This window comes from Pongo abelii, chromosome 2 (assembly GCF_028885655.2).
Source record: "Pongo abelii isolate AG06213 chromosome 2, NHGRI_mPonAbe1-v2.0_pri, whole genome shotgun sequence".
NCBI lineage: Eukaryota > Metazoa > Chordata > Mammalia > Primates > Hominidae > Pongo > Pongo abelii.
This window is the reverse complement of record NC_085928.1, coordinates 168013841-168025000: the sequence shown is the minus strand read 5'-3', so window position 1 is coordinate 168025000 and position 11160 is coordinate 168013841. Positions and strand designations below refer to the sequence as shown.

Here is an 11160-nt window from a genome sequence, read left to right as displayed (position 1 = left end):
AAGAGCAGATGCTGAATAATTTAGTCAAAAAAATAAATAAAAAGCTGAATATTTACTTAAAAGGTAGAGTCAACAAAGAAAGAAATTATACTATAATATGATGATATGATATAGTCACTACCAAAATTGAAGATTATAATAAAATGTTACAGAAAGAGTTGGGTCAAAATTTCAAATTTAAAAATACTAGTCTGTAATAAATCTAAACAATATTTTAAAGATGTCACAAGCCCCTCTTCTGATCTAATCATCTTCGCTTATTTGTTTTTTGCAATTATGAGATAGGATTTTCTTATATAAAGTAACCCATTCTTTCCTGTATTGATTATAATAAATTTATCATAAGCCTATTCTTACACATACTGTAATCAAGGTAACCAAAGTAAAAATAAAGTTGAATCTGTGCTGATTCCATAAAAGACAAATTACGTGGTCCTCAAATTTTCCCTAGAAATGCTTTAAATGATATAGTAATAGTATTAACTTTCAGATTTTGACAGAATTCCAGCAAAAACCAGCTTCATATGTGTGTATACATACTGCATCTAGCACTAAACAAATAAAAAGTCCAAGTTGTAAAATATCATACATAGTATGACTGTATTTTTACAAGCTAACAAAAAGCTAAGTAATATATGCATATATATGCCTGAAAATAGAGAAGGATACAGGAGATGAGTGGTAACTATTAAGACAAGATTGATGGCAGGTAGGAAAAGATATAATCTTTTTTTTATATATCAGTTTTTTGACATATTACAATGAACACGTATTAAAGTACTTTATAATATTTAAAAGTATATAACGAAGTTTTTCAAAGGGTAAGGATATAAACAGATAAAGGACAAAATGTTCTCATAGTTCACTCTGAGTATACTGGAATTAAGATATTGTTTTTATCTAAAGTTTCTTACATTAACTGGAACTGTTACAATTTTTTCTTTCTCTACAAAAATAATGATATACTTTAAAAAGTCTTATGCTTTGATAAATTTCACATACTATTTTAACAATGCTATGAGTAAGGGGAAAATGAAAAAAGTGAAACAGAGCAGTTGTGTGCCTTTCTAGAGGTCACACAGTAAAATCACAATATTCTGACTCTTTGTGCTGTGCTCTTCCTAAAATAAACAGGCTGTGTATGTTAAAATTAAATACAGATACCATTATTCAGTGTCAAATGGTAATAAGCGTGATTAAAGATAGCACTGTGGCAAAGGCGTTCTCCATCTTAACTCCTAATACCTTGATTGGAGAAACAGAAAGCAACGCTGTTATCCCTGTTGCTAGTTCTCTCTCTACAGTTACTTAAGTTAGATCCCAAGAAAGCCCCTGAAATAACTACTAGGTACCACATGGGATGCTCTGCAATGAAGGTAAGCCTACAGTGTTTTGAACCCTAATACAAAAAACAATAATAAGAATACAATATTCAGTTACTGCAGTAGTTACAAGAAGGTCTGATCTTCAGACCCTTAAGTAATGAGAAGTGGGAGATACTTTAATGCATTTAGAATATTTAGTTTTACTTTAAAAAGCTTTAATAACCTCAGGTGCATAAAAGTCAAAAAAAGTTATCTATATTAAACATAATTCTGAGACTATTAACAATATCATGAAAATTGCATGACATCTTGTCCTTTTTTTTGAACGCTGGCCTGCCACCATTTCCCCTCCATTTTAAAAACCATTGTGCCTTATAATAAAACACACAAATCTTTCTCTAGAGGGTGAAAGGAGGGATTGGGGAAGGGCAGAGAAGGGCCCAAGTTCATGATATTTGAATAACTGGACAATATTAATCATTTATTACGAAGCAATTTTCAATAAACTTGTAACTCATCAAAATGTATCAGAGAAATGGATCACTTGACATGGCACTGTTTATGACTAGATTATATGCCAGTCCTCAGATTTAAGATCTGTAAACTGCCTAAGAAATTATGACAGTAATATGACATTAACATGATATTAACATTTTATCCACATTAAAGGTATTTTAATTTGCACACATTCATAGGATGCACTGTCTGTTAAAAGGAAAGAGAAAGATTTATGGAATTGGTCTTGTAGAAAGAAGAAAAACTTCATGCTGTTTCATCTCATGATCACAGTTTGAGGAAAGTGTCTGTTTTAATATGCAGTTTTACCCTAAACCTCAAATATATATTGTCTTAGGTGAGAAAAATATATTAAAATGTTGGGAGAAAGGTATCTATTATGCTGAAATCCTTAAATAGTGACATGAGCTAATAAATATTTTTAATCAGTGTTTAATAAATTTATTGAGTATACAGGTAACATCAGTGCATTCTGAGATAATATATTCTCAAACGCATTTAGACAAATGTCAAAAACATATTTTCAGAACACAGTAAGAAAATAGGAAGCTACAACTGAAATATTTAAAGTGCTACAGACGAAAGTTTAGAGTTTATAATCTATTTTTGCATTTTCTAGCTCATGTTGTATATTAACTGAATCCCCAAAAGTATGATAATGATCCATTAACTGTGTTTATGCTTGTGTTAAATAGAACTATTAGTCTAAAAACCGAAATATAGCAGTTTGATTTTCAAGTCCTATATAAAATAGTCTAAAACAGAAAGGAAAGGGCTTTTATTGGAACCTGATAGTTATTGATGAATACCTAATAGCAATGGGCCTGCCCACATTTCTGGCAAGCAGAACTATATTCTTATAAACCACTGATGGGCTAAACAAACTATTAATGACAGTTGCTTTTCAACATTTAAAATGGTCAGACTGTGTTAGTTGACCACAAGGACAAGTAGGACATCACTCTCAAATGTTATACAATATAAGAAACATAAATGAGACCTCTGTGGAAAGACAAAACCCACAGGTATCGCTCCAGAGTTCTTTTGCTATTCAACTATTAATAGAAAACAAATCCCACTTAAAGCTGTAAACACTTGTAACCCTTTCCACTAAAAGATGTATTATCATTCATTTAATTTCCCACTTAAAGCTTAACAAGGTATTATTAGTCCTAGTGTCCAACTCCAGTCCTGAAAAATACAACTTAACATCTGAACCAAAAATTTTAAAACAAATGTCTGTTAATCTTGCAAGATAAGATGAATTTTTTGCCCCTCTATAAACTTTTTGGAGTACCTCTTCCCCTGGGTTTATGAACACCCAACCAATCATTCATAGGTTGCAGAATAATACTCAATGAATACAATGAAAACATCTAGATTCTTCACCAGATTCAGAAGGCCTTCTTCACTGGACACATGTCTTTCAATTTAAGGCCTTTTAATGTATTTTTCTTCCTGGTGGTCACTGAACCAGCAGCATTAACCTTGCTTAGGAGCTTGTTGAAATGCATAATTTCAAATTGTGCCCCAGACCCAAAGAATCAGAATGTGCTTTAAGCAAGAATCCCAGGTGACTCATATGTACATTAAAGATGGTGAAGCACTGCCCCAGATCACCCTGTACAGTTACTACAAGCCACTTCTATTTATTTGACTTTCAGAAAAGAGAACAAAGGAAGCTTTAGAAACATCATACTGATCAGGATAATTCATTTCATTCCTTGCCAAAGGGGGCATAGCACAGCTGTCCTTCTTTCAAGCCAGAAACAACCCACAAAACTATTTTGACCTGAAAAAGTAACAATTTTTCAAACAGCTCAACTTAATATTTTCTGATCTAAATCCTTCTCCCAAGAGAAAAGGATAGCATCATTTTTATAGTTTGCTTATAAAATAATAATAGCTGTATTGTCATCAAATGGCAAGGTTCTATCTCCTGTATCTTTTTCTTAATTGGAAAAATAAAAACGTGTTGACTTCATTAAACCCCCAGCTGAAAGTAAACATTTTAATCCCCATTCAGTAGTCCAATAAGCATCACCACTCACTACATTATCCAGAACTTTAAAACATAATGGTAGAAAAAACATGGAGTCGCTGGGCGCGGTTGCTCATGCCTATAATCCTAGCATTCTGGAGGCCGAGGAGGGCGGATCATCTGAGGTCAGGAGTTCGAGGCTAGCCTGGCCAACATGGTAAAATCATGTTGGTCTCTACTAAAAATATAAAAATTAGCCAGGCATGGTGGCCGGTGCCTGCAGTCCCGGCTACTCAGGAGGCTGAGACAGGAGAATCACTTGAACCTGGGAGGTGGAGGGTGCAGTGAGCCAAGATTGCACCACTGCTCTCCAGCCTGGGAGACTGAGCAAGACTCCCATCTCAAAAAAAAAAAAAAAAAAAAAAAGGAAGAAAAAAGAAAAAAACATGGAGTCAGCACCCTTTGATAGAACAAGAAGAACTTAGAGCCAACTTTCTACAACTTTAGAGCAGCATTAAAAAAAAAAAAAGTCAGGAGCAACATCTAATAACCACTCACCTCCAGTCCTTCAACCCTTCTGTGATAACAGACATAACCTTGGGGTCATTATCAGAAGGCCTTTCATCTATAAGCGATTATTCATCAAATTAAAAAAATTATTTTCTTAAGTTCATTACAAAATCTAATTAAGCACAACATTATAAGCAGTATTTTCACTCATTTCCTTTAGGCCTTAAAAAATGTTATAGGCACTGAGCTATGACACAAACCCACTGAATATGCAGCATTACTTCTTGGAACCTGAGGGTCAAGAGAAACCTATGCACACGTGAAGCATGTGCTACCTGTTGTGCTGTTAGCTATAAACCACTTTGCCTCTGACCCAGGAATCTCATATCTTCTGCCAGTATCTATACAACTGTGGAAGGCATGCAAGTAGGCTAAAATCTCAGACCCTTAATAAAGAAACACAATAAATATAATGATACACACAGTAATTTTTCCAGGATATAATGTTAAGCAAAAAAAGGAAAAAAAAGAATACACACACCACATACACACACACAGTTTAACCAAAAAACAAAACAAAAAAACAAAGGATTAATAATAAACCAGAAGTCAATCAAACTGGCTATTTACAAGGGGTGGAGGAGAACAGGCTAGAAAGCAAGAGAGTGACACACCTCTCTGAGAACACCACTGTGTATAATTTTGACCTCTGAAAGTATGTTAACATCATACATGTTCAAAGATAATTAAATCAATAGGAATGGGGACAAAGACACCTAAATTGAATGCAAACAGAAACAAATAAATGCAACTATATTTCAAATGAATAACATAACTATATTCATTGGAGAAAGGGAACTGCAAATAAATCTTTAACTCTTTTTAATAGGGTTGTTTTACTCAAAGTATGCTTGTAGCAATTCTAAAACTATTTTATGGGTATTATATGACTGAACAAATGAGTAACTGTATTGGTGTTATTAGGAGTCAGGTTTCTCACTTGTTATAAGAACCCAGAAGCCATCTTGAAAAGATTTTCCCTTGATAAATCTGGGACAATCTGAGCATCAAAATAAATAAGGGAAGTAACTGACAATACCCTATTTAATAATATTAAAATCATGAGTCCTTACTCCCGATAAATAGAGAAATAAAATAAGGAAGGTGGGCTCTTTCTTACTGTAGAATGCTGGCTGTAACATGGAGGGAGTAGCAGAATTGGAAAATCTATATTTTGCAATCATTAGACAAGAATCATCAATGGATAACAGAGCAACAGCCTTCAAAGTCTGAGTCTAGAACTTCAAAAAGGCATAGGCTTTATGGGTAGTGAACAAGTTTGTGAAAAGAAAAATAAGATGGTATTAGACAGTATATTATAAAAAATTTAAGCTGAGGAGAATGAGATACTAAGACAGTTCTCAGGATCACTTGGCAACATTGAGAGAAAGAAATGATTAAAAAAAAAAAAAAACAGACAGGCTGAATCAATGGTCTAAGAGACTGTAAAAAACTTAAGGAAATCAGTTCTTGAAGAGGTTCCAGGGGAAGAGTCCACCTATCCCACTCTTTTCTCCACAGATCCACACTTGCTTTCCCCTTTTCAGGGTTACATATAACTATATACCAAGAAGAGCATATAAACATATAGTACGAAAACAGGGCAACTATGTTACCTGGTAGCAAGTATAACAAGCAACAAATATAATTTTTCTTAACTTATTAAAATGTATATTGGCTTTTACCCCCTTAGAACAATGCTAATTCTCTATGATAATCTAAGTAAATAATTTTTTAAAAACAAAGACTGAAGAAAGCCATACAAAGAAGAGATTAATTCCAAATGTACAGGATGCTTTTCTTATTTTAATATTATTATATATTTTTTAACACTGATCTATTAAAAAATATACTTCTAATTGTATTTGGATATACAGCCAATTCAAAGAAGAACTACATCTATGCTAGAAGGCTCTAAACAATCTGCTCAGCAGTGAAAGGGAGAGACACAAATCTCAGGCGTCCACAGATGCTAGACAGAACAGGTTTCATTAATGCTCAACCTATAAATTGTGAGTTAAGCTCCATTTTAGGCATGAACCTTTTTAGAAAGGTTTATAAAGGTATTCTTCATAATATCACTGACTTTAATGAGTATTATTAATGTACAATGCAAGATGGATGAATGGATGGATAAACAGACAGATGGATAGATGAATGTATTGTTAATAGTTCACAGTTAGTGGGTCAATTACAACATCAAGTTACAGTCTTTCAAACAACTAAGACAAAATGCATTCAAATCATCCGCTTCTTACTACCTAACTGTATGCTAGTCCTGGCTCTTTATTCCCAAAATGCTTATCTTTGAAACATATTTGAGGTATATGACCTGGCTCTCTCATTCCCAAAATGCTTATCTTTGAAATACATTTGAGGTATATGACATAAGTAAAAACAAAATATAACTTAGTGTCAAGAATAGGGAAGAATAATTAATATACATATTCTTCAATGAGTAGCTATGTTTTATAAAAAGTTTTAAAATATTTTTAGCCAGGGTACTCTTTCTTCAGATGAAATGTTATTTAAAAGTTCAAAAGTTTACAAAATAACTAAAAGTGGAACTATTTTGGTTAAAGTGAGTAGTAGAAGTCTGGAGTACCACCTGCTTTGGAGAGCTTTCTGGGCAGCCCAAGGCACAGCTAGAAAACTACTGCTGGATCAAATTGTAAGTACAATATAAATGTGTGAAATAGTCACTGAAAATGAGATGCTACTAGTAAGTATAAAACGTATGAAATTTAAACTAGTAAAACATCAAAGCCATTTTTATTTACTGAAGAACACGAACAAAGTATATATAAAGTATTTTTAATAAATAATAATTTACAACAAAAGTATAAAAGACACCTCAGGCCAGGTGGCTCACGCCTGTAATTCCAGCATTTTGGGAGGCTGAGGTGGGCGGATCACCTGAGGTCAGGTGTTTGAGACCAGCCTGGCTAATACGGTGAAATCCCATCTCTACTAAAAACACACAAAAAAATAGCTGGCTGTGGTGATGGGCACCTGTAAGTCCACATACTGGGAGGCTGAGGCAGAAGAATCGCTTGAATCTGGGAGGCAGAGGTTGGAGTGAGCTGAGATCGCACCACTGCACACTAATCTGGGAGAAAGAGCGAGGCTCCATCTCAAAAAAACAAACAAATAAATAAATAAATAAAAATAAAAATTAAAAGACATCTCATTTTGGCACTATGATAGCTGTTCTTCCTTGTTGTAAGCCCCTGATACTGGAATGTGATGTTACAGATTAACATGTTTATTCTGACGTCCATATGTCCTAAATCTATGTGCTATTATGAAGTGATAAACAGTGGTTCAGGAAATATTTTTTAATGATGAAAATAACCATGTTATTTACTAACTTCTGATCCCCAAATACATACTCAAATTTTCTATTATATCCTCCTTTTTAATAATTAATCTCTAATTTTTAGGATCACTTTTAAAAGTCTAGGTTTCCTCAGTTTCCAATAGCTCTAAAAGAAAAACCAAAAATTCCTTCCAACTATAAAACTGCTATAAGTCAAAATGAAGCTGTCTCTTGCTACTGTTTGCTTTTGTGGAAGCAGAACAAAAGTACATTAATAGTTAACAAAGCTACAGTATGATATACGAATGAAGTCTTGCATTAAAAAACTACTTAGACTGTATTTACAAAAGAATCTGTACCATTAATTATTCAACATTTGGATCTGACCAGAAACCAGAGGATGACTCTGTAATGCTCAGTTTAAATGAACTACTTAATGTTGTAATAAACACTCAATACAGTGGGCTCAATGAATTTCAAACATATTACAATTGTAAGGGTTTTCCAATTTTTTGATCAATAACAGATTTTAATGCTAAATCAGTTTGAATTTCACTTTTCTCTAAAATGTTTACTTAAACCAAAAATTTTGCATCTCAATTACTTTATATTCTAAATCTGAATGTAGTTTAAACCAATGCATTATTCATAAAGCAAAGACATCAGGAAAGACAAAGCTGTGCACTTCTTTCAAAGCTGCTAAATTGCTAAAACATACCATATTTATGCATGCAATATTTGATTGTGTTTTTCTTAAAACACAAGCTTGTTTTCATCAGATCAAGATATGCCAAAAATTCTACACCAAACAATTTTTGTTTATAATTAAAGCAAGCATCAATCCAAGGATTGTCATCCATTTTATTTCATCTCTACATCAAAAAAAAAGTAATTTAAAAAATTTTTAAATTCCCTTGAAATGATAAGAGAAATGAAAATGTAAGTGCCTTCACATAATAACAGTAAGCTGACCCTTTGGGAAATGGTTGACTTTCTCAATACAAGGTATTCAAAGTTCATTCAAAAGTGTTCATTTAGAATGCAGATATCAAAGATGATGCAAATGTTCAAGAGAAAATTAGAACTTACCAGATGTTCTAATCCAGCTTTGATGTTTCCAGATTCCCTAAAATAGAAGAGTAAAAGTTCTAAATAGTTGCTAAATCCTTGTCTGCTCTAATTTGTTTACCTCAAAAATGTTTTATAAACCCTTGTAATTTTTTCATATGTATTTACTTATGTTCATAACACTGTTTTTAAGGACAAAACAGTTTTTATCAAAAGTGAACAGATAATTTATATCAGATTTACCACTAAATTGGTATTTCACTAAAAAAAGTTTCAGATTTTTCAGTCAATGAAAAACGTAAAGAACTCACAAACATCATTTTATTCTTCACACAATATCTATTCCTTTCACACTAGCTTTTCTATTAGAAATTTTATTATATTATTGTTTATTTCCAACATTTATTATGAAAATGTTCAAATTTACAGATTCTATCCACCACCCAGATTCTATAACTCACATTTTATTATATTTGGTTTCTCAAATATCCATCCATCAATGGTTGCATTTTTATAAAAAGAATGTACACATGAAGAATACATTAGTGAGTACACAGCTAAATAACTAAATCTTAACCTATTTTCTCCTGTCATTAATTTTATGAATTTAATGCTCACTACAAATCAGGACCTATGAACATTTTAACATTAAAAAAGAAAATATCACCAAAGAAAACATAAACATCAAATATCATGATATATTTTAAGTATTAAATTTCCTGCTTTTTACTGTAAAAGAGACTGCTTATGGAACTGAAAATACAAGTATCTGTACATGTAGCAAACACAATTTAAATATAGATTTGTTGAAATGTAGCAAATAGTTAAATTTTTTCTGATTTCAATCTGTACTAATTTATTTGTGACAAATGAACTTTGGCTTTTCTCATTCTGATCAAGCAATATTTCAGTTCCATTTTAAGTACCAAGCATTACCTATTTTAACAAGAAATTATAATCCTACCACATTGCAGAAAGTAATTATTAATATAAATCCTCCAACAATAAACAACATTATTATATTCATGATGTTTAATCTTCTCCCCACATCTCCTCACTTCTCTGAGGGGTCTCAACTTTCTTTTCTATTTCTGTCTTCTATTTTTTCTTTGCCAAAGATATACTTACCTGTTTCCTTTGTCTTGCTATACTATCTTTCCAAATTTCTCCATTTTTATTCCCTTCAGATTTGCTGCTGGAAAACTGTACTCATGGCTTCCAACCTTTGCTCTCACTGCCCAGTCTGATATATTAGAGTAAATTCCCACTTCTACTGATTAGCACTAATTTTCAGCCATTCTCTTCTGTATTTCCTGCTTCTGGCAATCTTAGCAAAACTATATATTCAATGTTTAGATATTTAATGGTTTCTGAAACTCATTATTTAATCTCTAATGTCTGCAGTCCTACTGACAAATGATAGGAATAAATTACTGCAAGGTGTGAGAGAAGGCTACTATCTATATAAATAATTATTTTATACTTTATCATTACAAAATTAATGCATTTATCGGAGCTGGAAGTCAAATGAATCTTTACATTTTCACAAGAACATTCAAATATAGTTATTTGTATAACTTAAAATTTAAACCAAAAAGTATTAACATATAGTGAAACATCTGAACAGGGCAACATATATGTGTGTGTGCACATGCGTGCACACACACACACACACACACAATAAAATTAAGTCTTCCTCCCATCACTGACTCCCAGTTCTCAATCTTGGTTTATTCTTCTGAAGATATTTTATGCACTCGTGCGTGTGTGTGTGTGTGTGTGTGTGTGTGTGTGTGTGTGTGTGTGTGTCTTTCTCCCTTCTACGTTTGTTGAAATCCACAATAGAAGCATATTATACACTCTGTTTTGTACCTTCACTTGGCAATCTATCTTAGAGTCTGTGCTATATAATAGACATCTACTTCGCTTTCTCCCACAGCTACATTGTCACAAAATGGTTCTTATTAGAAAATAATATTGCAATATAAAAAGAACAAAAAATGATCAGATTCAAAGTATAAGTCCATACTTTATTATCTGAAATAGCTGGGGCTAGACATGCTTTATCAGAATATTTCAGATTTTAGAAAGGTTAAGGTATGTCATACAACGGTGCCAGGAGGGTCTGATGCAGCATCTCATCATCATACACGTTAAAAATTCTGAAAGAAAGATATTAATGTCCACACAAAATGGGGTAAACAAAGACTGTAAATAGCTTCATTTCAGGGTAGGTTTGCTGTCAACTGTGTCTGCCACAATCTTAGGGAAAATCACTTAATTTTCTGAGATACCTGTATTTTAGAATGAGGACAAGAAACTGTTCTTTAAAACAAAAAGACAATGTAGGCTATTGCTTTGCCATGTTTCTAAGTAATTAT

At 32.6% G+C, this 11160-nt stretch overlaps 1 protein-coding gene across 14 annotated transcripts in view; it reads right to left on the bottom strand.

Moving 5' to 3' along the window:
* RSRC1 (arginine and serine rich coiled-coil 1) overlaps positions 1-11160 on the bottom strand; it is a 424026-nt gene that overhangs the window by 224067 nt on the left and 188799 nt on the right. For 13 of the 14 annotated variants that reach the window (XM_054552914.2, XM_063722299.1, XM_063722300.1 and 10 more), the window contains one exon: positions 8801-8837. In XM_054552914.2, coding sequence (XP_054408889.2) covers positions 8801-8837 — 37 coding nt within the window. Of the gene's footprint in view, positions 1-6185; positions 7526-8800; positions 8838-11160 lie in introns of those variants that run through there. The other variant, XM_063722302.1, reaches the window with a different exon arrangement.